Source organism: Talpa occidentalis, unplaced genomic scaffold (assembly GCF_014898055.3).
Source record: "Talpa occidentalis isolate TD23 unplaced genomic scaffold, MPIMG_talOcc4v2.1 talOcc4.12, whole genome shotgun sequence".
Classification (NCBI taxonomy): Eukaryota; Metazoa; Chordata; class Mammalia; order Eulipotyphla; family Talpidae; genus Talpa; species Talpa occidentalis.
Genome location: NW_023601212.1, coordinates 14,694,047 through 14,720,717, shown reverse-complemented (window position 1 = coordinate 14,720,717; position 26,671 = coordinate 14,694,047). Strand labels below are relative to the sequence as shown.

General features: G+C 50.5%; 1 protein-coding gene across 3 annotated transcripts in view; it reads right to left on the bottom strand.

Moving 5' to 3' along the window:
* ZBTB16 (zinc finger and BTB domain containing 16) overlaps positions 1 to 26,671 on the bottom strand; it is a 178,054-nt gene that overhangs the window by 52,049 nt on the left and 99,334 nt on the right. For all 3 annotated transcript variants that reach the window (XM_037505309.2, XM_037505307.2, XM_037505308.2), the window contains exon 4: positions 6,503 to 6,589. In XM_037505309.2, the coding sequence (XP_037361206.2) occupies positions 6,503 to 6,589 (87 nt within the window). The remainder of the gene's footprint in view (positions 1 to 6,502; positions 6,590 to 26,671) is intronic.

Here is a 26,671-nt window from a genome sequence, read left to right as displayed (position 1 = left end):
ATGAAGCAACCTGGCAAGATCATAAAACTTGGAAGTGATGGAACTGGGATTTCAATCTAGATAGTTGGACACCGTTTCCCAAGTTCTGGGTTGCTATACACCAACTACCTTGTACTTGGCACTTGACTTCCTGCTCTACAGGGTCCCTCTTCCCAGAAGTATGCAAGACAGACAAACCTGAGCCACCTTATTAGGGCCCAAACTAGTGAGTACAGCCCGCTGGACATCCCCTATTCTCTCCCCTGCCTTCAGGCAAATCCATTCTCCCCAGGGATCTACTTGGCGGATCCGTGGGCTCTCAGAGTCTCTCTGGCCTGACCACACAGACCAGTGCCGGCCCCACATCTCCATGCCCAGATCATAAGTCAGGGAGAGTTCTGCATTTTCTGCATATGGATTAAGAGTTGAAGGATCCTACAGGTCATTCCCAAGGCCTCCTCACTGAGGTCTCTTCCTTCCCTCTCCCCGAAGACGCTCTCAACACCCCCTCTTTGAGTTTAGCCGTCTCCCCTGCCCTCTAATTAACACCACCCCATTCCCTCTGTGGCCCCAGGCCTGTTCAAGCCCAAAATGGGGATGTACAGTGGCTTGAACAACATTATGATTTGTAAAACCCACTCCTAATTAGTTTGACTTTGAATAAAGAGGGTAATTATTTTTAAATTTATTAACTGCTGCCTGGCCGGAGAAGTTTCCAGATCAAATGACATGGAGAAGCTATTTCTGTTCAGTGATGCAGCAATTTATATTACTGATCGGTCATTAAAACCTCTGGCACAAAACCACTTGTGTTTCCTGAGCCAAGATAGTGTCCATGTGTCAAATTTCAAACCCAGAGTATAAATTAAGCTATTAATGGTATTTATCAGTTTATCTGGACTTAAAGAATGACTTACTAATTTAAGACATTCCTGATATAGAACCCAAGTAGAGCGCTGGCGTGCTGGTGAGTGTGTACGTGCGTGTATGTGTGTTTTCTCACTTTTTATTTTACTGAACAGTGTAAAAAAAATTCTGATGTGTAAATGAAGTACAAGCATCTCAGGGAGCTGCAGAGCTGTTAATTCCTCACTGCTCTGCAACCCAAACATTTTGGAAGCAGCCGTGTTTTGCAATATGTATTTGTCATAATATAAAAGGTGTAAAGTGATCTCTGTTTATCTCTTCAAAGTCTTCGCTGTACCAAAACAGAAAACTGAAGTGTGACAACAGAGCCGAGCCCGGCCCAGCTAACCAGAAGTGTGGCTTCCCAGCCCGCCGACTTGAGCCCTGAAGAACTTATGGTGGGGGAGGTGGTGAGGAGGGGCAAGGAGAGGTCACACCACTAGGGTAGAAATCCAGGCCATGTGGGGTCAAAGGGGTGAGATGTGATGATGTATTTGGCTGAAATGGAATTGGAATTTGTGCGGAATTCATGACTTGGTTTTAAGAATACCAGCAGGACACCGTAACTACCCATGGGATGTAGCTCTGTCACTCTCCACCTGGCTGGGACTCCCAGATCAGACTGTCCCAACACAGTTGTCGCTTATCCCAGGAGGGAGACGTGGACATCAGGGTGTGGAGAGATCTTACTGAAGCAGGTCACAGGAACCCAACAGAGCAATGCCCATGACAGGGCCATGAGCTAAAGGATCTCTGAACAGGCTCCCCTAAGTGGGCCAGCCACATCCCGAGGATACCAGGAGGTCCATGTGCAGGCAGCTGGGGCAGTGGAAAGAGCATTCCAGATGGAACTAGGTCAAGTTCCAGCTCTCTGCTCCTAGTACATGGCTTCTAGGCCTCTATTCTTTCATCTGTTAAATGGGTATGAAAAACCCATTTAGCTTTATAAACTAGGGGCTGAGAACTTTCATAGGGGCATCACCATGCTGACACCCTCCCCAGGTCTCCATGCCTTTCCCTCCCTTTTCCCCTGTGAACTCTCCAGATACCTGGCACCCCACTTGGCTTTTCTCAGTCCAATACATTTAGTGTGAACTTTCAGCATGTCTTATAATTAGGCCTCTCCCTTCCTCCTTAGCCCCCTGTCTTAGAGCAGAGATGGCAAACAGATTTCAAGATGTGCTTTTTCATTCGTTATTAGAGGAGTCTGAGGATCTATCTGGGCTCTGCAGGAAATAGCGCTGTAAGTGATAAGCAAGCTCCCTTACGTGCTAGGAAGAGCCCCCTCCATGCCAAGCCTACTTGGAGGGTGAGGCTGTCGCTGCATCTGTCCTTGCTGAGCATGGTGACTGGCGAGTGCTCTGCACAGCTGGGGAGCTTGCCCCCCCCCCCAGCTCCTCCCAGGTGGGGAAGGAGCCTTCCTCAAAGCATCCACCTAGCCTGCCATTTTAATTTGGATCCACTTTTTCTACTCCTCTCCCTTATCTAGAGCTCCATTTACTCAACCTGTAGACAAAGCAAAAGTCAGGCCGTGTGGGCTAACTCGGAATGCTGTTAATGCCGCTGGATCATATACATAAAAATGATAAAATGACCAATTCCATGTTACAAGGAGGATGAGTGGTGTATTCCTGTTTCAGGTGGGGAGACCTGGGCAGAAAAGATGAGCAGCATGCCAAGGTTATTCACCTACGAGAGCATAGTTAGAACCCCATTCTAGTTCCCCTTCAAACTCCAGCTCTCTCCAATCACATTTGAAGCGATGCTTTTCTGGAAAGTGTCAACTACTTTCAAGCTGTCAGCGACTTAACATCTCCAGAAAGGCAGCTAAGACATCTTCGACTTTCAAAGCTGCCTCAAAACCCAGACTCTAAAAACAGGTTGGAATGTCATTAATGCCCCTGGGTCGTATACATAAAAAATGGTAAAATGACAAATTTTATGTCATATATGTTTTACCACAATTAAAAAAATTAAGTGTAACATACCAGAAACCACTAGATTGTGCACATTAAACAGGTGAATGGAACAATGTATGAATTATACCTCAAAAAAGTTGTCTGGGAGGAAAAAAAGGACAGGGTATGTGACTGTGTTAGTTGCTATTGCAACCCCCAGGTGCCAGGTACACAGAAGGTGCTCAATAAGTGTGTGGGGTAGGCTTGCCAACAACCCCCCATCTGCTGACCCCTCATGGACTCACCTCTCCTCTCAGCCCTGGCACAGGGGGCAGCTTGCTCCCTGTTGCTGCAAATTAACCTGGATGCCTGAATTAAGCTGCTTGGCAAGCTGGCTCACAGCTCTCTCCTCAGCCCCAATCTGGAATTCTCAGTAGGATTCTTGGCCACCTGTGGTGATGGTCAATGAGAAATGGGCTGGACTCTGGGTCCTCCCCTGGATAGTCATTTCTGGGACCCGGGGCAAAATCACCTAACCGAGTCACCTTCTCTAAAACCAAGCAGGTAGACACTGACCACATTAAGGCTCACCCAGAACGCTCCCCTCCTACTACCACAGGCCAGGGTAGCTCCAGGGCAAAGGCCATGATCCTAGGGTTAGGAGATGTGCTTCCCACTGAGACAGGCAGATTTCTCAAGGTAAAAGGACGAGGAGATACTGATGACAACAACTGTCATCACAGCAGTTGACTGGCCTCCCTTCTTCCATCCCAGTCTCCTGTGCACTGTGCTAGCTTGTCTCCAAGATGGAGGCCACCAGTTCCTCCTCCCCCGTCTGTGTGTGTCACACCCCTTCATAAGGGGAGTCTCGTCTTCTGCCCTTGAATCTGGGGCTGACCCATGACTATTCTGACCAATAAAGTCAGGCAGAAAGAGAGCTATTTCAGCTGGCAGTGTCTGTTTCCTAACTCTTGGGGCTCTGAGTTGTCCTGAAAGTAGTTCGGCTACTCTGCTGTACAGAAGCAGGAGAAAAAGATTGTGAGTCAAGACATGTGAGCAAGGAATCATTGTGAACACCCAGTCAAGTCCAGTCTGCAGATGATTCCACCCAGCCACTACCACACTGCAACCACAGAGACCTCAAGCGAGAACCTCCTGGCTGAGCCCAGTCAACCCACAGCACTGTCACGGATAATAACATGATTTGCTGAAGTTCCACAGCAGTTGCTGTTTGACACCCTCCTCCAGATCAGCTCAACACAGGAATCACTCACTTTTAAACACATCAAGTCATGTCATTCTCCCATGCAAAGCTCTCCAACAGACTCTTCGTTCCCCTTCTCTATACATGTTTGGGTGTGCATACATGTGTGTAGTGTTTGTGTGTGCAGCTTTACTGAGATATACTGCATGTACAATATAGTATCATCACCACACAATATACAGTTCATGATTTCGAAGTGTAGAGTTCAAGCATTTTTAATACATTCAAATTTGTGAAACCACAGGCACAATCAATTTCAGAACCCATTAGCAGTCACTTCCCATTTTCCCCTACTTCCTCAGCTACTGGCACCTGCTAATTTACTGTTTGTATCTATAGATTTATCTATTGTGAATGTTTCATATAGACGGGATCACACGACACAATCTCTTGTGGCTGGCTTGTTTCACTGAGTACAATGTTTTCAGATTCTTCTATGTTGTAGAATGCACCATCCATCCCTTTTCATGACCCAGTAATATTCCATTGTATGGAATCACATTTTATCTGTGCATCAGTGGATGAATGTTGTTGGGTTGTCTCTATCTTTTGATTACTGTGAGTATGCTACTAACATTTTCAGCTGCAAAAACGGGTAGATGAATGTACATTTTGACTAGATGAATGTACATTTCCATCTCTCTGGGTGAGTATATCCCTAGGAGTGGGGCTGCCAGGAAGATGGTCAGGGAAGACCTGCAACTCTTTGAGGAGCTGTCAGACTATTTCTGAAATGGCTGTGCCCTTTTACATTCCGCCAACATTGTATCATTTTTGCATATCCTTGGAAATACTTCCTACTATGTATTTTTTACTACAGCCACATCCTAGTGGGTGTGTGCATCCTAGTGCCCTTCCCTGATGGCTCATCATTTCAAGCAACCTTTCATGTGTTCAGGACTAGCTGTTTTGGAGAAATTTCTATTCAGAACCTTTGCCTGTTTTTTTTTTTTTTATTTTGGTTATTTGTATTTGTATTACTCAGTTATGAGTTTCTTATATCGTCTAGCTACAGGTCTCTTGTCACATGTGTGGCATACAAATACTTTATCATGCCCCTTCCACACTCAGAATAAAATCCAAATTCCTTACCAGGCTTGAGAAACTCACCTTATCTGTAACGTCATCTCCCACCTCTCTCTGCACCCGACTACCTACCCCGGGGCCCACTGCCCTTCATGCTATTCCTGGAACTTGTCAAACTCAACCCAATCTCAGGGCTTTTGCAACCACTTCCTCTTGCCCAGACTTTCTTCTCCAAAGCCTTCAAGAAGCTCATTTCTTCATGTGGGGCTCTGCACGGTCACCTTCTCAGAGAGGCATTCCTGACCGTTTACCTAAAACTCCATTTCTCCCTAGCACTCTCTACCCTTTACCCTGGCTTTATTTTTTCTTACCAGGACTAGTTCTGATATCATCCATGGATGTGCCTATACTGACTCCCTGCCAGAACCTCCTTCCCATGATTTTGCCTCACCTGTGACTAGATCTTGAGGTACCAACAGTGCCTGGCACACTTTGAACTGCAATAAATAGTTTTTAAATTAAATATACCCATTACTCTCTGTTGAATGCTGCAACAGCCAAACATTCCACAAAGCACTGCAAATGCAGCATCTTAATTGCCCAACACAACTCCGTGCTATGAGGGAGAGGCTAGCAGGACTCTACTTTCCTAACAGGTGAGGAATCTTAAACTAGGAGAGTTGAAGTAACTTACCCATGGTCTCAAATACAGCAAGAGGCAGAGCAGGATTACACCAGGCAGGCTAAGCCCTCCCGCTCCTGTCTTTGTTACCTGCCTCACTAAGTCCCTTTCCCTGCACCTCAGTGTCCTCATCAACAACTTGGGAGTAGCTCCTACCTTGCAGGGTTACTCCGAGATTGGCCAAGTGAGCTTAGTGCCTGCTACATGATGCGCTTTCAATACCATGAGGATGATGGCCACGGTGATGATAGGGATGACACGACACTGATGCTGGGAAATCAGTGCTTTGAAATTAAAGAAAGCCCCACCGTGTTAGGTAACACCATTCAAGTGCATCCATGTGCGGAGGCTGCTTTCCTGCAGACAGTGACTCAACTCTGGCAGAGGAATCCAGCCCACTGAGGCCACACAGGCCTTCAGTGTTAGTCAGACAGGGTGCGAGAAGCTTCCTGAGCATCCACCATGGACAGGGTAGATGCGAGTATGTGCTTCTAAGACAAGAGCCCTGTCTCTGTGAAGGCCAGATCTCACTGGCCTGCTAGAGACAGACACCTTGGCCTAATTCAAAGTGGCTGTTTTTATGGGGCCAAGTCAGACTCATACATTCCAGCCCGGTGAGCCCCCTGGCAAGCCCAGCCTACTCATGGTTCCCCCAAGAGAGGCTGCTTATTGGGTGTGCAGGAAAGAGGGGCCCCCAAGATGCCACCTCCTGTACTGTCGTGGAGAAGGGGAGCAAAGTGAACTCACCGGTGTGGGTCTGCCTGTGCGTCTCCAAGGCATCCTCCTTCGAAAACTGGGCGCCACATTGATCACATACAAAGGCTTTGGCCCCCGCTGAAAGAAAGGGGAGGCAGTTACTACAGAGCCATGTTTCTTTGGGGAAGAAGAGGTCATGGGCCAAAATCACACAGGTGGGTATGGGGGTCAGGGGTGGGGCTGGACACCTGTGACTATCCAGGGGCCCCACAGATGGCCGGGACACTTCTCCAAGATGTGACCACACCCCGAGCTGAGCTCCAAATACCCAAGTCCCTCGGAGAGAAGAAGCAGCAAGACCAGAACAGCTGAGACAGAGATGGGGTCCAGGTGAGATACCCCACGAAGGGGGACAAATCTGAGGGGCTGTCTCCAGTGAGGGATGGAAAGGAGACAGTGAGGGGAAATAGGCCCTGAGCCTGCACTGCTCTTTGCAGGGAAGGGCGAGCGGCCGACCACCCTCTTCCTGGACACATCCCAACTCTGTGTGTCCAAAATTAAACTCACGACCTACCCCCATGACAGCCTGTACACCTGGCCACTTTCAATCCCTAGATGACTCCTCATGCCTTCAGGATAAAGGCCACACTCCTACCCGGGTCTCACAAAGCAGCTCCTGACGTGCTGACCTTCCCTGATGCATCCACCCCTCATGCCTCGCTCCTGTTCCCGACGTCAAGTCCCACTGAGCTGTGCTGGTTCCAAGTGGGGAGGCCATGCATTTCTCGCTGCCTGGCCTCTGTGCATCCTCCTGCACCTCTTTCATCTCTGACACTCTTGCTCTCTGCTCCAGCTCCACAGAACTACTAATCCCGACTCACCACTTACACTCAGCTTCCCAAGCCCTCTGCCTGCATCTGGGGGAGGCAGCCCTCCCTAGGCCCCCACAGCTCCCTATATGTTCCAGCCGTACCTCACCAGCTTTCTTCTAAAGGCCTGTGGCCCTAGTCTCCCCTCCCCCATACCATGAAAGCTCCCCAAGGGAGGGTGCACATCACCTCACGCACAGCCATATCTGCCTGACCCCCAGAAGAACCCTACTACTTACTGTACACATATTTGTGGCATAAACAAAATCAATTTAATGCAATTCAATTTGATAAATGTTCTGTGAACCATTATTTATACAAGGCTCGAAACAACAATGTCACCATGTCAGAATAAACAGGACTTTTTGCCACTTGCTAACAGTCTTCCAGACTCTCACATGTTTTCTCATCCAGGGGGCACCTGTCACAAGGCTTGGTGATTTTCCTCCAAAATGTCTTCTAGACACATCTCTTCCACTGTGTCTGGAATCAACTACAGCCCCTAGCCAGACCCATGCTGGGTCAGCCCAGACCACTGCCAGACTCCAGGACGGTGGCACACCTCCAACTACCCTCGGACCCACCCACCAGGGGCAGGTCCCTGGGGGGCTGCTGGACTCCTCACACCTCCTTGCTTGAGAAGATGCAATGGCTCACAATTTATACTGCTTCTCAATTCCTCCAGCTGGCTTCAAGGTCTTCCATGTTCTGGCCCAGTCAGCCATAAGGCGTTACCTTCACTGATCCTCTCTGGGTGCCACCGAAGCCTCCCTAAGCATCTCTGTGCATGCCCCATGCACAGTCTCCTCTCTGTTCTAGCTGTGATTCACAAGGGATGCACAGCTCTGCCCGTCCCCGTCAGCTGCACACTGGGTCCTGTCCACACGTCCCAGCTCTTCTTTAAGTTTCTGGGTTTGAGTTTTGTGTTTGAGTCTCAGGTGAGGCAGAACTACTTCTTGTGTGTATCTGTAGTTGCAAATGGTGCTTTCACACCCTCTCAGAAACTAAGGTCTGATGCTCAGTTAAGATAAAGCATTTCATTGCATTCTAACCCTCAGTTAGCAGATGAACAGCTCAAGTTCAGAGAAGTTAAGGCACTTGCCCAGTGTCACACAGTGAGTCGTGGGAGAGGTGATTTCAAACCTAGGCAGCCTGACTTCAGAGTCTTTGCTCTTAATCCCTCTACCTATCAGGGCTTGGCCTGCAAAGATAATTTAAGGCTAAGCAGGTGGAGTCTGGGATTCCTTCCCTAACAACAAAAAAATGAAAATACAATTGATCAGTTTCATACATTATAGATTGTATATAAAATTCTACTTGGAAAAAAGGATTCCTCTACTTGTTTCAAAAGTTTAAAAATCTCTGCCTTAGACTATTAGCACATACTTAAGGAACAGAACTCAGAATACAAGCTGTGTCAGCACAGCTTTAAATCTTAAGAAGCAGTTCTTGCCAACGAAGACTACAAGGATCTAGAGAAGCTTCTGAATGCCAGGACTGTAGGAGCCTCGCCCCTGGCTATTTTCCTAAAGTCCGGTAGAATAGGCCCTCTAGTTGGGACTCAGTAAGTATCAGTTGACTGAGTGAATAAATGAGTGATACAGTGCCCCAGGATAGATATGAAATTTTTTTTTTCCTTGAGAGCTTTCAAAATAAATGTTGTCATTTGTCATAAGTGGCTGGAGTTGGATTTTGCCTGCAGGTAGGACGAACACAAGGATTCCCTCTGGGTGTCCCTTCAAGCTACAAGTTATCCTCAGGGACCTGGAGATGATTTCCAGAGCTTCCAAGACAGAGCTGAACAACCTGATGTCCCAGCAGTGGCAGGGACACAGCCATGCTCACACAAGTGGCGGCCAAGACCACCGTCCATCCGTTTACAGTGCAAATGCAGCAATACCACAAAGAGCAGCGGGGTGGGAGAGAGGAGACTGGACTGGGGGTGGATGAAGCTGAAATTCCCCCCAGACCCAAATCATTAGCCAGCAATGATTTTCTGCAGATCTGCAAGGGATCTGATTATCATTGTATTTCTTTGGTTCTATCAGTTCTCAGGGCTCCCTAAAGAAGGAGAAGGGGAGTTCTGAGGGCTGGGGGGCAGGGGAAACACCCAGTGGGCTCACCATCAGGTTGCGCGCAGCTTCAAAGGGATGTGGTCCAAGGGTTCTTAGAAAACAGCCATCAATGGGGCTGCAACAGCGGCTCACTTTAATGACTGAGCAGTGGAGGGAAAGGAAGGAGGGCAGGTAGGAAATAAAGGGCCGGATGTGTGCTAGCAGACAGGTTCGGATGAAGATAAAGCGGACGAGCACACACCATCTGGTCTGGGTGGCCAGCGGGACCCAATCTGACCACATCTGGCTGTCCTCAGAGCCCGCCCCCTCAGTAGCCGCTCTGCCAAAGTCACAGAATCGAGCTGAGGGTGTCAAAGTCCTTCGTCTTCAGCGACTCTGGGTTAGGACCCCCATCGCACACAAACACTACAGGCATCCGCTCACAGAGTCAGGTCCAGGACCCCTCCAGCCCTACCCAGACTCCCCCAGCCTACCAGGGGGGCGCCACTGCAAAACCAGCCCATTCCAGGACACAGGAGCGGAGCAGACAGCAGCAGAAACCCCCTCTTCCAAGGATGTGTGCGCCTTTAAATTGCCTCTGTAATGGCTGGCTCAGAGGCAGAAATATTTGGCAGCCCTGAAATTAAAAGTGATAAATTTCCTCGCCAAGCTGTGATCGATAATAGAGGCCTCATCTGTTAATCAATAAGACAGTCTCTGCCTGTTTACTGTGCACATGTTTGCTGCTGCCTTCAGTATGATGTCAGGTTTGCATTCAAAGCAACTGAAGTGTGTATAAACCACATGGCCATTCCCAAAATGCATTACGATGACATCATTCAGCCACTAATACATTTATAAAGCATCCTTGTGAGGGGGTGACGGGGAAGAAAGAGGCCACGCCAGCTGGACACATATGGGTGCTCATGGATCCGTCGGCAGCATTTTACCCCCCCAAATTTCCTGGGGCTCATCTTGGAGTGGGAAGAACTTCAGGACACAGCTCAGGGATGACCACGCCTTACCAAAGCCTTCCCACTCCTAAGGGGTCCTTTTTCGAGGGCCATTAAATATAAGCCAAGAGATGGATTATGGTAAATGATCAATAGACAAACCCCTGCCTTCAGGGAGCTTCCAGTCTAGAGCAGAGGGCACGTCTTTAAAAATCAAGCTAGTATGAAATAGGTGGGGGTCAATGACAGACATTAAGCAACAGGGGACAGAGTGCCAAGAACTGCCATCTGAGGTCAGTGGTCCGGAAGACCTCCCTGAGGAGCTGGCATCTGCGGGGGAGCCCAAGGTACAGGGTAAGCCTGCTCCAGGCAAAGGAGAGGGGCAGGCTGGCTGAATGGGGCGAGTGAGGGAGAAGGAAAGATGGGTCCAATCAGAGTGGGGGGGTTCCAGGGAGGTGAGGGGAGAGGGAGCTAGGTAGCAAAGGCAGAGAAAAGCAGCAAGACAAAGCGGGCCAGACCCTCACTATCCTCCTGAGAAGTTACAAATCAGAGTGAAGCACAGGACAGAGAGGCGGAAGCAGTGTCCTAGGCCAGCTTGGCCACCCCTTGCCGTGAGCCTCGGGGGGCTCCTGTCTACCCACCTCCAGGAACCTGTTTCCCCAGCTGTCAAATGGGAATGGCCAGGTCTGTCTGCCTTGCTTGAGATGGCCGTGGGGATGCAAGGGGACCGAGGATAGGAACACGCCCCCAGCTCGGTGGATAGAAGCCCCACAGGTGGTATTTATACCATGGCAGGGTATGGCTAAGGGCTCAGGATTCCGGTCAGACTAGTGTCCAAATCCCAGCCAAGCTGGTCACCAGCCGTGACCTTGAGCAAGGTGCCTGGGCAAGAGTAAAACCCTCAGAGGCCTGACTAGGAGGCTGAGTGCTAGCCCCCCATTTGGGGGTGCGGGGGAGGGCGTAGCCACAGACTCAAAAAGCAGCAGCTGTCATCACCAGCCGGGCCTCCTTCAAAGAAAGCACTCCCTATGTGCAAAGTGGGGTTGATTTTACTGAAATTCAATGGACAGTAATTTGAGGACCATTTATCTTGTAAACTGCGCCTCAGATTTGGAAAGCTATCTCTCACTATAAACACACACACACCCCCTTCTCCCCTCTGATGTAAAGGTGAGTGCTCATCTCATTGAGGGGGGCAGGGATACCTGTCACAGGACCCACAGGCCAGGACTGGCCGCTCTTCACCACCAGATTTTCAATCCTCCAGGACCAGCCCCAGCAGGACCACTCTCTCCTCCTGCACCCCAGCTCTCCTCTGTGCTCCTCAGCTGACTGTAAACCCCATGAGAGCAGGGCTGGCACTGTCCTGGCCTCTGTCCTCAATGTCCTTGTCTGCATCTGGTGGGCAGCTGTGCTCACCAAATCCCTGAGCAATAGAACCACCTCCAGCAGGCTCCTGGGCACGGAACTGGCCTGGGAAGGGGGCAGTGGTCAGTCAGGGAGCTGCAGGCTGTCCCCTAGGGGGTGGCAGAGTCCTGATTCTCCACACCCTGGGTTCTCTCCCCTTTTTCAAAGGCCAAGGACATGGTCTCTGGCTGGAACTCGAGCAGCAGAGAAAAGAAAGCAAAGGTTAGGAAGTGGGTTTTCCTCTAGAGCAAGGCTTCCCTTTCATCAGCACCCTGCCCAGGAATCACTCCCAGCCCCCCACAAAGGGGTCCTCCTTCTGTCTGTCCAAGGAGGCCTTGCAGACCAGGGTGGGCCCTCCACCGGCTAGCCCGGATCTGCTGAGTGGCCCCCACTGCAAGCCCAAGTTTAGCTGAGGTTGAGTGTTAAAGAGACAGACAGCCTCCAGAGTGGAGGATCTCTGAAACACTGTGGGGGAGCATGAGCTGCCCAGCCATACTTCTCCCTTTCCTTCCTGACATCTTCAGAAGGTTAGTGAGGGCTAGAGGAAGCAGGAAGGTCCTAAGCAGGATGCTGTCACCATAGCTCTGGTGTGGGTGCAGGGTCTGACGCATACTAAGGATCCCCCAACTCACAGGATTCACAGGAAGTTCCACCAGCAAAGTGCTGTCACCACAGAGAGCCCAGAACCCCACCCCCAGGGCGCTGCCACCCCCTCCCCCTGCAGCCTCTGGGCAAAGCTAACAGCCTTCCTCCCAACTTGCCCTCTTGAGCAGAACTGGTCAAGGCTTGGGGGTTCCAAGCCTCCAAAAAGGGGAGCAGCAGACTCTGGATGCAATCAGGTGTGAGCTGGTGTCTCTCTGAAGCACGTAAGGCAGTAGCCAATGAGAGAAGAAGAAAAAAAATGCAAATCCTTCCCTCTTGAAGCCTCTCCCAGCCCCATGCTAATAAGGAGGAGGGGGCCAGGGCGGAGAGAAGAATGAACCGCTGAAAAACACCTAACACTTGGCAGCTTCTGACGTTGAGTAGTGTGTCCTTTTTCTCTTAATTCCTTGAGATTTTAAAATAAACATCTTGAATGTTCTGATGAGATATGCATGCCTGCTTACATAAGGAAGTACAGACTGTACCAAAACAGCAGACCCAAAAAAAGCAGAGCTGTCAGAACAATGAGTACAGACGCGGGGCATTTACAGCGGGCCGTGGCGTACAGTTTTATTTACAGTACCTCTTATCAGACAGAACAGCGCGCTGCCTGCCAATTCCAAAGGCCAGCACTGCCTGTTCTTTCCCTCAAGAGATGTGTACTCCCGAGGCGTGCTCCTGCTTGCTCCTGCGCCTTTCTCCACCAAACAAAAACCAATCTGGGGACCCAACCCTCGTAAGGCACAGATTCAGGGGCAAGAGAAGAGGGGGAGAGCCGGTGGGCAAGAGCGGGTCGAGGGGAAAAGCACCAGCCCTAATGATTGGCTCAGGACATGGTCAAGGGTAGCTGTGCTTGACAACGAAGCCGGAGAAAGGTGATCACTACAGCATGGGGGTGAAGGAACCCAAGAGGCCGGGCCCCGTCAAAGGTAAGATTGAATAAGTGACCAGGAGAGTGGGCCAGGCTGGGCAGCAGAGCGAGCGCGGGGGCAGGAGGGGGGTTTTCCAATAGCGAGAAGTCAGTTTCCCTGGTCAGTGGCTGGACACCCTCACCCTTGGCTGAATGTCTGCTCTGCGGGAGATGAGACTTAGGAATGGGTGACCAGGAACTGCCGAGGCAGTGATAGGCTCAGAGATCATTTGTTTTCCCACCTTACAAATGTCAGCCACCGGGAGGTTCCCTGGCGTCCTGGGCCTTTGCTGGGATCCTGCGGTCCTGCTCTCACCTCCCACCCACCGAGAACACAGCGGTTTACCTTGTCCCTTGTCCCTTACCCCTGCAGCTCAATTCTCATCCCAGAGTGCCTTGGGAAACACCTCTGTTACCACTTTTATCACCAGCTTGTTATTGCAGCCTCGGACACACAGCCCACGGCCAGTACACACAGACGCCAAAGGCACAGCCACTCTGGAGACATTAAGGACCGACGCTCCTGAATGAAACCAACTCAAGTTCGAGTCCTGGTTCTACCACTTGTTGCTACTACCCTGGGCAAGCTTCTCTGTTTCTTGACCTGCAAACTTGGGCAGAGTATCTACTTCCCAGAGCTGACTGGTGATTAACCTGAATGGTATGTGGGCGTCCTGGATCCCCAGCATATAGTAACTGCTCAATAAAAGCTAGCTGTGATTAACATCACCAGCATCAGTATGACCCTAACTTTCTTCCCCAATGCCAGTGTCTGAGGCCTACACAGGCATCAAACGTAGGCAACAAGCATTGCACAACAGGTAAAACATCTTCGCCACCCCAGCCAAACACACAGAGAAAAAGGAGGGAGGAGAGATGTTTGCTCTGGACATGTTTTCAGCAGACGTTCTGTGGGGAGTGGAAGATAAAGAACAGCAGATGACACTGATGATTGTGCATCACTACACTTACAGGTACAAGAAAACCCTGTGCAAGTAAAGTCAGGGCTTCATCATCCTTCCCTGAGGAAAGGTGAGCAAAAGGGCATATCTCCCACCTGCCCCCAGGGCTCATGGCCAAGTTCTGAGGGATAGTCATCCCCTGCAGAGATGAGTGCAAACCTACTTAATGTGAAGTATTTTAAATAAAATACAAGTAGGATGGTAAATTTATTGCAGTGAAAATAACAAGATACAAATCTTCTGGGAGCCCAAGAGTAAACATTTGGGGGTTCCATTTGCACTGCCTTTACCTGGTTTCTTCCCCTGCAACTTCCATGGCTGGTAACCAAGGTACCCTGGGAGTGGGAGCAATGGCCCAAAACCTCTGTTGGGGCTTTGGCCCCTGCTGTGCTGGGCCAGACTTCCAGACATGCCCCATCAACTAGAGACTTCCCCGAGATGAAGTCCTACAGTGGACAGAGCCCACAGGCAGCTTTGGGATTCTTCCACTCATTGCTGGTCCTAGCATCAAATCTGTGTCTTGCTTTCCACTTTAAAATGGCTGCTGGGCCTCCCCTGGTTGCACAGGCAGTTGAGCACAGCACTGTGAAGCTGTCCACAGTCTCTGCAGTGCCGTTTTGATCCCCGCCGGCTGGCAAGGGTCCCACATGGCGTGGCAGACCTCTCCTGTCTCGCCCGCTGCTCCCCTCAGCGGTGTATTTCATCAGTCTGCCTGTTCTGCTCCCCACTCTGTCTCTGGTGAATCCTCTCACCCTCCCATGCATCTGGCCTGTATCCCAGTTCTTGTGTAAATAAATAAATAAATAAATCTTTAAAAAAAAAAAAAAAGGCTGCTAACCCTCACAATCAACAGCGGTGATCATCTAAATGTGAACAAATATGAAGTACCTGGTACACAGTAGGTGCCCAGTAACCATACCTCCTCTAGTTGATGAGCTCCAGGGGGCCAAAGAACTCCAGTGCCTAACATTTCTGCCCCTGGGTCCCCAGGGGGAGGCCACCTGCCCTGAGTCAATGGCCTATACAGGTGAGACACTGCCTTCTCCGCCTGGCATTCAGTGTTCTGGGTGCCAGGAGGGTCAGGAGGGTACTGCTGTACAGGCAGAGGGAGAACTGGCTCAGAGAGGGTTTTGCTGGCCAAAAACGCCCCGTTTTCTGAAGCACCACAAAAAGAAATGGACTCAGAGTTCATTGTGATCGCCCGAGCTGGTGTGGCTTTGGGTGAGCCCTTCATGTCTCCATCTAAAAATGATATAAGCTTTAAATCAGGACACCTCTGAGAGAGAACAACAGATGAACGGTGCTGTGTGAAAGCTGGAAGCAAGCAGCCAGGGAAGCAAAGTGTGGCTGTGAAGGGAGCTCAATGCTCGTAGCCCTCGGTCATGGCACGGGCTGGGCAAAGCTGGGGCCAGGCTCTCTGGTTCAGAGGATTCCTTCTCAAGGGAATACCTTGCTCTACCAGATGGGCAAACTGGCACAATGTCCAGACACTGAGAAAATCATTATCCAGATAGCCCGTACCCACGAGGCTCAGGGTTCCAGGGAACACTATGGAGTCTTTCAGGTGTTCACAGCTTTGATTTAAGACAGGTAGTGCCACAGTCTCAGCATCTGCAAAAGACTGGGCAGAGTCCAAAAGGCCCAAGTGGGATTTCTGCCATAACCTTACAAGAAATGTCCTCAGGGCCTCCCTGGTGGCGCAGGTGGTTGAGCGCCGCACTGTGAAGCTGTCCGCAGCCTCTGCAGGGCGGGTTTGATCCTGGCCGGCCAGCGAGGGTCCCACATGGCACAGCAGACCTCTTCTGTCTCGCCCGCTGCTCCCCTCGGCAGTGTATTTCGTCAGTCTGCCTGTTTTGTTCCCTGCTCTGTCTCTGGTGAATCCTCTCACCCTCCCGCGCATCTGGCCCATATCCCAGTTCTTGTATAAATAAATCAATCTTAAAAAAAAAAAAAAGAAAGAAATGTCCTCAACCCTTGGGCATCAATGATCATCTTCCTCCCTGGTGCCCCCTTGGGGATTCTCAGGTAAGAGTTCAGAAAGGAAAGAGGGGTTTGTGTGGCTCTCTAGTAGCCCCCGAAGTCTGTTTGTCGCCTGAGCCTCTGGCCCTTTTTGCTCCACCTCAATTATCCTGCTCCTTTCTGTGGAAGCACCTTCAGAGTTCTCTGTTACAAGCCTTCACCTAAAATCTGGTATCGGGGTGGGGGGACGCATCCCTACACACACACACACACACCCCTTTCTAGGTAAGATTCAGAGAGCCACCTGCACAGTGGAAAAAGCAAAATCAGGTGCTCCTCTCCATGCCAGGAACAAACCCCGCCTACCCCGCCCTACACTCCAGGCTGATGCCTGTCACCCCCTGGTTCTCCAATATCCGATGCTCCTTCCAATGAATTTTCACTTGCAGTGTTTTCAGAGGGACTGGAGGGCCTTCCTCACCCAGAATGGCATCCAGCCCTTCCTCCCTCATGGCTCCCCCAGGCAAGCCTTCCTGCACTTGGCAGGCTTTTCTTGGGAACTCTGTGGGATCCCAATCGTGACCATTCCCTCATCCCCGCTCTTCTCAGAATGCCCTGTTCTCTCCCGACTCCTAGCTTCTCTCTCCAGTTCATTTGCAACTGCGTGGGTGTATACATCATTTTTAAGTTAAAATACCCTCGGTGATCACATATCAGCCAGTGACAAGAAACAAAGCCCTGCAGAGAGCAGGCTGGAGACCCCTACACCTTCCAGAACCAGCGGGTGGGGCTCTGCACACCAGGATGTCAGCTGTGACATCCCACGAGCCCTGAGACAGAGCCTCCTCTTCCATAAGCTCCATCAGGAAGCTGGACCACAGCCCCCCAACACCCAGATCAGGCTGCTGGGAGGAGAGGGACACTGCCAGCAGAGAAGCCTCCACGACTGAGCTGTTCCTGGGCCTTGCTGTCAACACGTCTGCGCTTTCAGCTCAGTTACCCACCAATTACACCAAGAGCATTAGAGATGTCACCTCTCTCAGTTCCTCACCTGCTAAGGACATCACGATACAGACCTCCTGTTGCCACCATGAGTGGGACTCTGAAGCCGCACAACTCTGGGGGGCATCGCTATGAGGAGGTTTAAATGAGACAGTGCAAGTGAAGGTGCCAAGCCTTCAGGGGCACTTGGCAATGGTACCCCAACTCTTCTCTCCTCTCCCAGGATCCCAGCTATGCCCCCTGCAGATTGCCCTGCAACCAGGAACCATGGAGCTGCTGTTGCACTGTTGGCAGTAATAATGACCATCAGAACAGTAATGACTCACATATATTGAGTATAATGAAATAAGCAGGTATTAACCACTTTACATGCCAATGTGTCACTTACTTCTCCCTGATCCTCAAGCTGACCAGGTCTCCTTACTGGCTCATGGCAAAGAAAAAAAAAAAACACATCTAGGGTGGCATCATGGGAAACCCACCTCACCATCAGGGCATTTGATTCTAGAGAAGGGTCAAGAGTAAGAAGTCCACGTGAAGGAAAGCTTCCCCCCAAGCTCCAGGGCCCCCTTCTCAGTCTACACCCTGACTTCTGTGAGCACTCTCCCTACTAAGAACAACTCTCACCTCTTGGTCCAGGAAGGCAACACCACTGTCCATCACTGGTACCCACCCAAGCAGCTAGATCTGTCTCTGCTGTGGACTCTGGTGTATTCTGGAATCTTGGTTTACCAGGCCTCCCTTTCTCCATGTGTAAAGTGGCTACTACATCCCCCAGCCTCAGCCTGCCACCTCCATCTGTTATGGACAGGAATGAGTTCAAGGCCATGCCAATGAGCCTGTGGGCTGCACAGAGGACAAGGCATGACCCACCTTCAAGGCCTATTGCAATAAAACTCCAGTTAGGAATAATCTTCACGGAGGATTCCCTTGCTGGGCACTCTCTGTTTGACTTCTAAGCAAGCAAGATAGTTTGTCATAAAAATCAATCCATTGTATTCACTTCAAGTAGAAAAACGGGTCTCTTGTGAAGACAGCGAGTGACAAAATAGAGTTTTTGTGGTTGACCTTCAGTTAACCAAAAAGTCCCTTTTACTTCTCCTCCCCTAAGCACCCTAGTTAATCAGGGCTTCACAGAGCAGATGCTCTGGGCTCTGGGGGGGCCTCTTCCCTGCCCCTCCCCAAACTAATCCAAATACACAATTGCCCCCCTGAGTGTGTTTCCTTTTCTTTGGCACAAGCTAGTTAGGAGACCTTGATCAGCTTGAGGATCAGGGGAACTAAGCGACATATTGGCATGTACAGTGGTTAATACCTGCTTATTTCCAATTTATATATTTGGGGATAAATACATAAATTTTATTTATTTATTTATTTATTTATTTATTTTAGATTTATTTATTTATTTATATAAGCACTGGGTACAGTCAGAAGTGCGGGAGGGTGAGAGAATTCACCAGAGCCAGAGCGGGGAGCAGAGCAGGCAGAAGGACCGAAGTACACTGCTGAGGGGAGCAGCGGGCGGCAGGAGAGGTCTGCGCGCCATGTGGGACCCTCACCCAGCGGCCGGGGATCGAACCGGCACTGCAGAGGCTGCGGGCAGCTTCGCAACCCAACACTCAATCACTGCGCCACCAGGGAGGCCCTAAATACATAAATTTTAGACCAAAGGTCCATTCTGGACTCCAGTATGGTCAGTTACTTGAAATTCATTCATAGGCGCATGTGTGCGCACATGCACAGGTGCACACACATGATTTCTTCACACCAAGGCAGAAGCAACTAACCCATGGCTTCCATGAGCAGCTTGTTACTGAGGACAGCTGGGACACGGCCATCACCTGACTCACCATCACAGCAGACACCACCTCCTCTCAGACCAGGGCCCAGAGAACTGCCGGCCTCTCCCCCTGCCTCGTCAGGTCCCTCAGTAGCACCTCCAGGCTGCCAGTCTCCCCAGGCCTGCTGTGTCTTTCAGAAAACAGAGCATTTCTATTTTTAGCCCTTCTCAGCCTAATAATACTCCCCAACACCCATTCAGCTTAATCACTTTATTGAGGACAAGAAGCAGGCGCTCTAGCCCGGGTGCTTCTGATGTTAGGAAGTAGTAAAATGTTCAAACTGGTTAAAAATGACACTCATTGGCTTGCCTTTGGTGTTTCTGAAACCTTAATTGTGGCTCAGGCTGTGGATCTAAAGAACCTTGCAGGTTTCAGAGTCTTTCCTTCTTACCCCCTGCACCATAATTGAGGTGTTACATTACAACTCCAGCACTGACATTTTCAGGCTCAAAATTCAGAAGCCTTACGACTCCACACTTTTCAAAACAGAAAGACTGCCTGCCACACTTAATGCCCATTCTTACGATAAGCCAGCCACCCTCCTGCCCACCCCATCCTACACAAAAAAAGCCAAAAACCACTAGTCTTTTCTGGCTGACCTCACGCAAAACTTCCAGGTAGGGTGGCTATTTCCCAGTGAAGCCTGCGGCATTATTGAAGTGCATCTGACAACTAAAATGACATCGAATGGCTGCTTCAAGACAGCGGGTTTGTTTGGTGTAATTAGAGGACATGAGAATTCAGTGTGTGCAGGAAACAGACTGCTGGCAGCTCGGCTGTACACACCTTTGTGGCAGTGACTTGCAGAGCCTTGGAGTGAACACCAGCAAATGTGCAATCTGTGCTGCATGAACTCTGGGCTTGGAGAGAACAGCCGGGAGAAGGAATAGAATCACCTCTGCTCAGAGGTTAAGAAAAGGGGTTTCAGAGCTAGGAGGGGCCTGAGTTCACAGCCCAACCCTGCTCATTACTCACTGGGTGATCTGGGGCAAATAGACTCAGTTTCCTCATCTCTAAAATGGACATAGTAACAGCAGCCTCACAGAAACCCCATAAGGGTCTGGTGGGGAGCCAAAGAGATAATGGGGTAAAGCATAAGCATGGTGCCTGGCACTTGTCAGCTCAGTAAATGTTAGCTGCCGCCAGTGTCACTGCTGCCTCTGGTCTTTCTCCAGTGGGTACCGTGTAAGAGTGTTTAGACCTTGTCTCTTCAGCCTCACCAAAGACCAGAAAAGAATCTGGTGCTAGAATGGCTTATTGTGTGCAGTCCCAGGATGTCTCTGGACGTGGAGCAGGGAGCTCCTACGGACTCCAACTGCTGAATGGAACCTGTCCTAAGGCAGAAGTTTGGGGAGGAATGAGTTTTCTGGTCCCTTCCAGGTCAGAAGGCTACCACTGGGTCCTAGGCCTGCAAACTCACCTGCAAGAGGTGCCTGCACACTCCTGGCCAGCTTCCAACCTCCTCCTTTTCCTTCCTTCTTGGGCAAGGTGCCTGAAGCTCGTTCTAAAACTCCCTGCTCTTCGGAAGACAGAAGCGGGATGCCTCATTAACGTTCCAGCTAATTTTACAATTAACCAAACAGCACATTGCTGCCTGGATGCAGCCAGCCTCTGACGGTGACAAACTTTTATAATTGTGCGATGGAGGAAGGAGACCAGGGACAGGAGGCAGAACCCTGAAAACCAAAGTAGGTGAAAGAGAGGACAAAGCAAAAAAGGGGCACACCTTATTGTCCAACAGCTCCCTAGGTCCCAGAGTCTTATCTCAGGCTGTGCAGAGCTGGGAGTGAGGGGGAAAGCTGTGCAGTGTGTGTCAGAAGGATGGCGAGCTCTGTGACAGTGACTCTTCCTGTCCCCAGGGGCCAAGGGCTATAAGTGGAAGCACAGTGACACACCGACCTCAGAGGCACATGATTCAATGCTGATAGGCGGCACGCCAGAGGCCAAGCAGGGCCACCCAGAGGACATGTTCAGGTTGGCAAGGTCTTGGGGCTCCTGCCAAAGGGCATAGGAAGGTTCTTGGTCAGCTCAGTGGATGGCAGGTTCAGGCCTCTACCTCCTGATAAAAATTCCTGCTGGGAGTAGGGTGTGGTGGGAGGGCAGCATGTCCAAGATAGGCTCACCATAAAGAATCCTCTGGAACAGAGAAGACTCTCAGGGGTGATCCTATCACTCATATTATTGTAGGCCTACACCTCACCCACCCAGGACAGACAGGCCCCTGCAGAGACAGAGGGTTTGAGCGGACCTGCCTGCCTATGCTCAGGCACTGCTCTCAGCACACCAGTCAGGGGTGAAGATGCTGACCCGGGAGTCTCCTTGTTCCCTGGTCAGCTGTCCCCAGGCTTCCAAAGTCTGCACCTGCTCCTCTTCTCCCTCTATTCCACAGCATCTAACTCTTTACTCCACATCACAATCCATGCAAAATCGACCTAGCCTGGCTCTCCCAGATGTGTCAGCTGTCCCCACCAGCCCCTAACAAAGGCATCAGGAGATCTGGATTGTTCGGCAGAAATGCCTGAGAGTTCTGAGAGTTCTGGGTCTTTGTCTGGTTTGGACTCCTCTTAATGAAGGCAAATGAGGAAGACTCCAGCAAAGCAAATGTTTCAGGGAGTTCTCTCCTTACCTGGAGTTACCTTGTTACTGAAAATGACTGTGGCCTTGCATAATTACTCCAACAAAATGTTCATTGCAGCTGCCAATGAGCTCCTGATGCTCAATTAGCTTGTAATAGTCGGGGAGAGAGCTGTGGAGGTTTAATCCAACTACCCCAGAAGACGTCTTATCCCAACGACCTAATGAAAACTTGAGGACTTACTTTTTTTTTTCTTTTCCTGGCAAGTGAAAGAATTCCAATCAAAATGGGATGGGGTGGGGGGCAGGGAGAAGAGGGAGCATGTTAACTAATGGAGTAAAGTCTAAAAGAGATGTCTTTGTCAGGCTGAAACCCGGGGAGAGTACAACTAAGAAAGGGAACCCTAACCACGGAGGCAGCTACCCTCTCCCTGGCTCCCTCCTATGGGAGGACCACTTCCACCTTCTGAAAGGCTTCGCCATGTGGTTCGAGGAGGCAACTGGGCCTGGAACATCAGTTTACCCACTGGTCCCTGTTCCACTTCAACAAGGCCCAGCCCCCTCTGCTGTGCTTTCTCCTCCTGGGCTTCGTGGAGTCCTGGGTACTTCAGGCATGTGAGGGGGGTTCAGCAAGTCTTGGATGAGAAATACTCAAGGCTGCAAGTCTATGTGCAATCTTAAGCCTCGTTTTCATGTGTGTGTTTATTTTGTGGAGGCCTCAAAACACAGGGCCCACCGCAAGTGCCAACTTTTCATTTTAACGCTGGGTTCCTCAACCTGCAGGGCAAGGAAGGTCACAGAACCCCTTTGAGGAGACTCAAATATGAGAACCTGAGCTCTAGGCCTCTTCCAGCCTGGGCTGCAGAGAGGGAGGAGGAAGAGGGAAGAGCTGGCTCTAATGCATACAAGGTCCTGCATTCTCGTGTCCAGAAAAAAGGTCCATTGCCCAACACGAAGTTCCATCTGGGTATTCTATAAAAAACTCTTCTTTGCCATCCCATGGCCCTCTTTCCTGGAGCCCCTCCTCATGACCCTGGGCTTTGGGAGCTCTCCCTCCTATAAGCCTGCAGTGCCTGTGGGACGGTGGGCATACCTGGCCTTGCACGCCACCTTCCCTGGGGGGCTCACATCTCCCTCTCAGCCAGGCCAACAGCCCCTTGCAGTTAAGGAGCCTGGCAGCAGAGCCTCTGTCTATCCTGCAAGGCTTTGCATGCCACTGGACCTCGGTCGATAACTGCTGACTTTCACTCATGAATAAGTTGCCCCTGAAAAAGAGCCACATGTAGTGACCCAGAATAGCCACCGAGGGTTCCTAACATTCCCCATCTGGTTCCCATCTGGGTTGATGTTTCATTCCCCAGAGAAGGCTCCAGCCCCTCCAGCGCGTGTCTGGGAAAGACGAGGTTGTTGGGGAATGGACATGACGAGCCTCATGCCAAGTGGTCCAGCTTCCCCGAATGGGATCCAAAGGTCACAGAGGCCACGGTGTCCCTGATGTGTCACACTCCAGGACAGTGGTGTCCAAGGCCTAGTGACAGCCCCAGTCGTCACAGCACCCACATCCTGGGACACAGCATTAGCCACCGCCCTGACTCAGCCTCCCAGAGGGCTCTACAGGAGCATTGCGCCCAGCTGGGCCACCAAAAGAGGGACTGCAGCTCTCGGGTGCTGTCCTTGCGTGGGATGGTGGTGGGAGGAGTGAGGAAATGACACCACCAAACTCTCTCCTGGGTGGGAGGGCCACCTGGAAGCTCCCAACCACTCTACCCCAGCCCTACAAGGTGATGGGAAGAAACAACAGCCATAATGGCAGCTACAACTGCACACACGTGACTCGGCAGACAGGAGATGGCTAGGAAGCCACACACCTGCCCCTGGACCTGTGGAGACAGGCTCCCCTGCTTTTCCTGTCCCAGCCGCCCCCCGTCTCTCTTATTACAGCCACATACAGAAAAACCAGGGATCAAGTCCAGGAAGAACACCATGCTACTCTAGAACAGCAAGATGTGTGCGGCAGAGAGCCCCAGATGTGAATCCAGCTTGGCCACTTTCTGACTGCCTGACCTTAGGCAAGTAAGTTCAGTTCTTTAAACCTGAGTCCTCACCTGCAAAACGAGAGCAGCACTGACCTTCCAAGGTCAATGTTAGATTAAGTGAGGACAAGCATGTAGAGCACCAAGCACAGTGCCTGGAACTCAGGAGGCACCCAGTACACACAAGTGCCTGTCTCTCTTTTCCTTGTCCCTAGATACATCCTTTGTTCTCCATTTATTCAACAGCTACTTACTATGAGCCTGCTCTATGTAGGCTATGAGGATGCAATGGAGCACACTACCCACAAGGTTCCGCCTCCACTTCGTCCAGACTGCTGCCTCCCGGGGCTGGAAGGAAGCAGGGGAGCACCTGGAACCTATTCTGATCTGGAGCCCACCCATACCCATAAATTCATTCAAGAAATGACTGAGCTCTAAGCACCCGGCAGGTCCTCTGCGAGGGTGACATGGAGATCAGTCACGTGTTCTGCAGCAGCTCACAGTCCAACAGGAGCAAAGGACAAGCTAGTAAACAACTACGAGCAGAGAGGGTGACAGGTGCCGTGAGGGGGTAGATAAGGGGCTACCAGCCATCAGATGGGGGTGGCCCTTGGTCCTGCCCAGACAGACGTCTCCTGTGGCTGAGCCGGCTGACTTTCAAAAGAGAAGAGAGAAAGGAGCGCTCGCTGGCCTGGCACTGCGCCTGGCTCGGGAAACAGACAGCATCTATTTAAAACGACTAGACGCAGGTTAGAGCCTTCCCTGGCAATTCCCAAAACTCGTGCTTCCTCCAGCTGACTGACTGGACAGAACCAATTCTGTGAAAATCCTACGGATTTAAAAAAAAAAAAATATTTTGCTGTTGGTGGGATGATAAAAGATCCTTGTCATTCAAAGGGAGGGTCTCCACTGGGGGGAAGGCAGAGTGGGTGGGGAGAGAGGGCCCTGGGGAGAAAGAGGAACACCCCCGAAATATGGATCAGGGTGACCAGCAAAGGAGATTTATGTGTTGTAGTGGCTTTACTACCTAATTAATTCAGTAATTTCAAAAACAATTTTATTTATGTTCCATTTACCACATCAAAAGTAAAAAAAAATTCCTACTGATGCTAAAATAATACCTCAAGGCATCTATTTTTAATCAGTTAAAAAAAGGAGGGGGGGCATAAAAAAAAAAAGCAAAGCAGCCCTGGTTTCTCTACAATCTCTCCTGGGCAGACCACCAACCCTGAGAGACACAGAGAGAGAGAGAGAGAGAGAGAGAAAGAGAGAGAGAGAGAGAGAGAGGGAGGGAGAAAGAGAAAGAGAGAGAGAGAAACACAGCCAAGCCCTCTCTGAGAGCCTTCCTGGCTGCTGAAAACCGAGCTTGTCAAAAAAAACAAATCCATAATGGCCCGAGGCTCCTCTCCAATCTATTTTCTGCTCAGCTGGTTTTAAATGAAGTTATTATGAGTCATTAAAACACCCGCAAGCCAGTGGAAGTCAGCCAATTACAATTTTAAATTTAGCCTGTTCTCTGCCCCATTCTCTTGTTTTCTTCCTTTGCCCACAGAATGCTGCTGCTGTTATTTCTCCCTCCTTCCTTTACCCAAAGTGGAAGAGACAGTTATGAAAATGCAGAGTCTTGCACGGAACGCAGAATCATTCATATAAAACTCAAATTATGAAATTAAAAAGTGAAAAAACTTAGCCCCCTCCCCCAAAGTCAGCCCCTGTTCCGTCTCAGCCCACGGAATTCCTCAGAAACTCCAGCTCAGGCCCGGGAAGTCACGGGACGTTTTGGAAATGAAAAGATTCTTCAGTGGGGTCCTGTTGAGAGACAGCCCCCTCCAGCAGACCAAATCTACACGTTAGTGGTGGAACCCAAGACCGGGACGCACACCACCAGCATCTAGGAAACTGGTAGCAAACAATGAAGTTGAAATGCAAAGGTAACTTAGACTTTGCAACCAAGCATGAAAGTCGGCGAAGTCGCTAGATATGATGAGCTCATTTAGTCTTTAAATCTGCAAGGTAATGGTCTGTGCGGGGCTATCACAGCCGAGGAAGAATTTTGAGTATTTCCTGTAAACGCTGCTTTTCTCTCGTTTCTTCTCATGCACGAACACACACAAACTCACCAGCACGCATGCACACAGCTGCCCCTGGTTTCTGGGGGCACAGCTACAGCTATTTCACCCCTTCTGGGTGGGTCTTTCACAGAGACACATCCAACCCTACTTCCTCCACCGACCCTAAGTAATGACAAGTGGAGAAGCTCCCAGAACAAATGCCTAAGTCTCTGTGCACACTTCCCACCACCTCCAGGTCCCCTTGCTCTCATGGTGTCTCCCCAAGACACACACACGCACACACACACACACACACACCCATGAAAGGAAGCTAGAGGACCAAAGACACAGGCCAAGGAACACTGAGCAAAGGGGTGATGTCCTGGCATTCCTCTGACAGTCCCGGAGGCGGCGTGGAGGTCAGGATGCCTCCAAGTGTACTGATCTACCTGGTGGCTCTGGGCGACAGAGGACACAGGGTCAGTCCTTAACAACCAGGTGCCTGTGACTAGCGGCAGTTTGCCAAAGGAGGAAGAATTTTCCCTGACTTTTGTAGAAGGCCAACCTGACACCCCCCAAACATGGCCCCCCATGCTCTGAGGATCCCCAGAAAGGAGAGATATCACCATTCTGTCCTCAACCTCCAGTGTCCCCACACAGTGGGATCCTTAACCAGCCACTCCTCAGAGTGGTGCACAGAGGCCTGTTTTGCCCAAAACCGAAGGAACTGAAGCTTCAGACCTCTCCCTTCACTGGCTATCCCCTGGGAGGGGCTCTTGATGGGCATAAACCTCTTTTGAGAGAGGTACCCCGAATTGGGGTTGCCATAGACCCCACCAAGCCCAGATCTGCACTAATGGTGCAAACACTCTCGTAACAGGACATTCACTTATTCAACACTTACCCGAAGCCTTCTGCATGCCAGACACTGTGCCAGGCCATGGGACGCGAGGGGGACAGCCC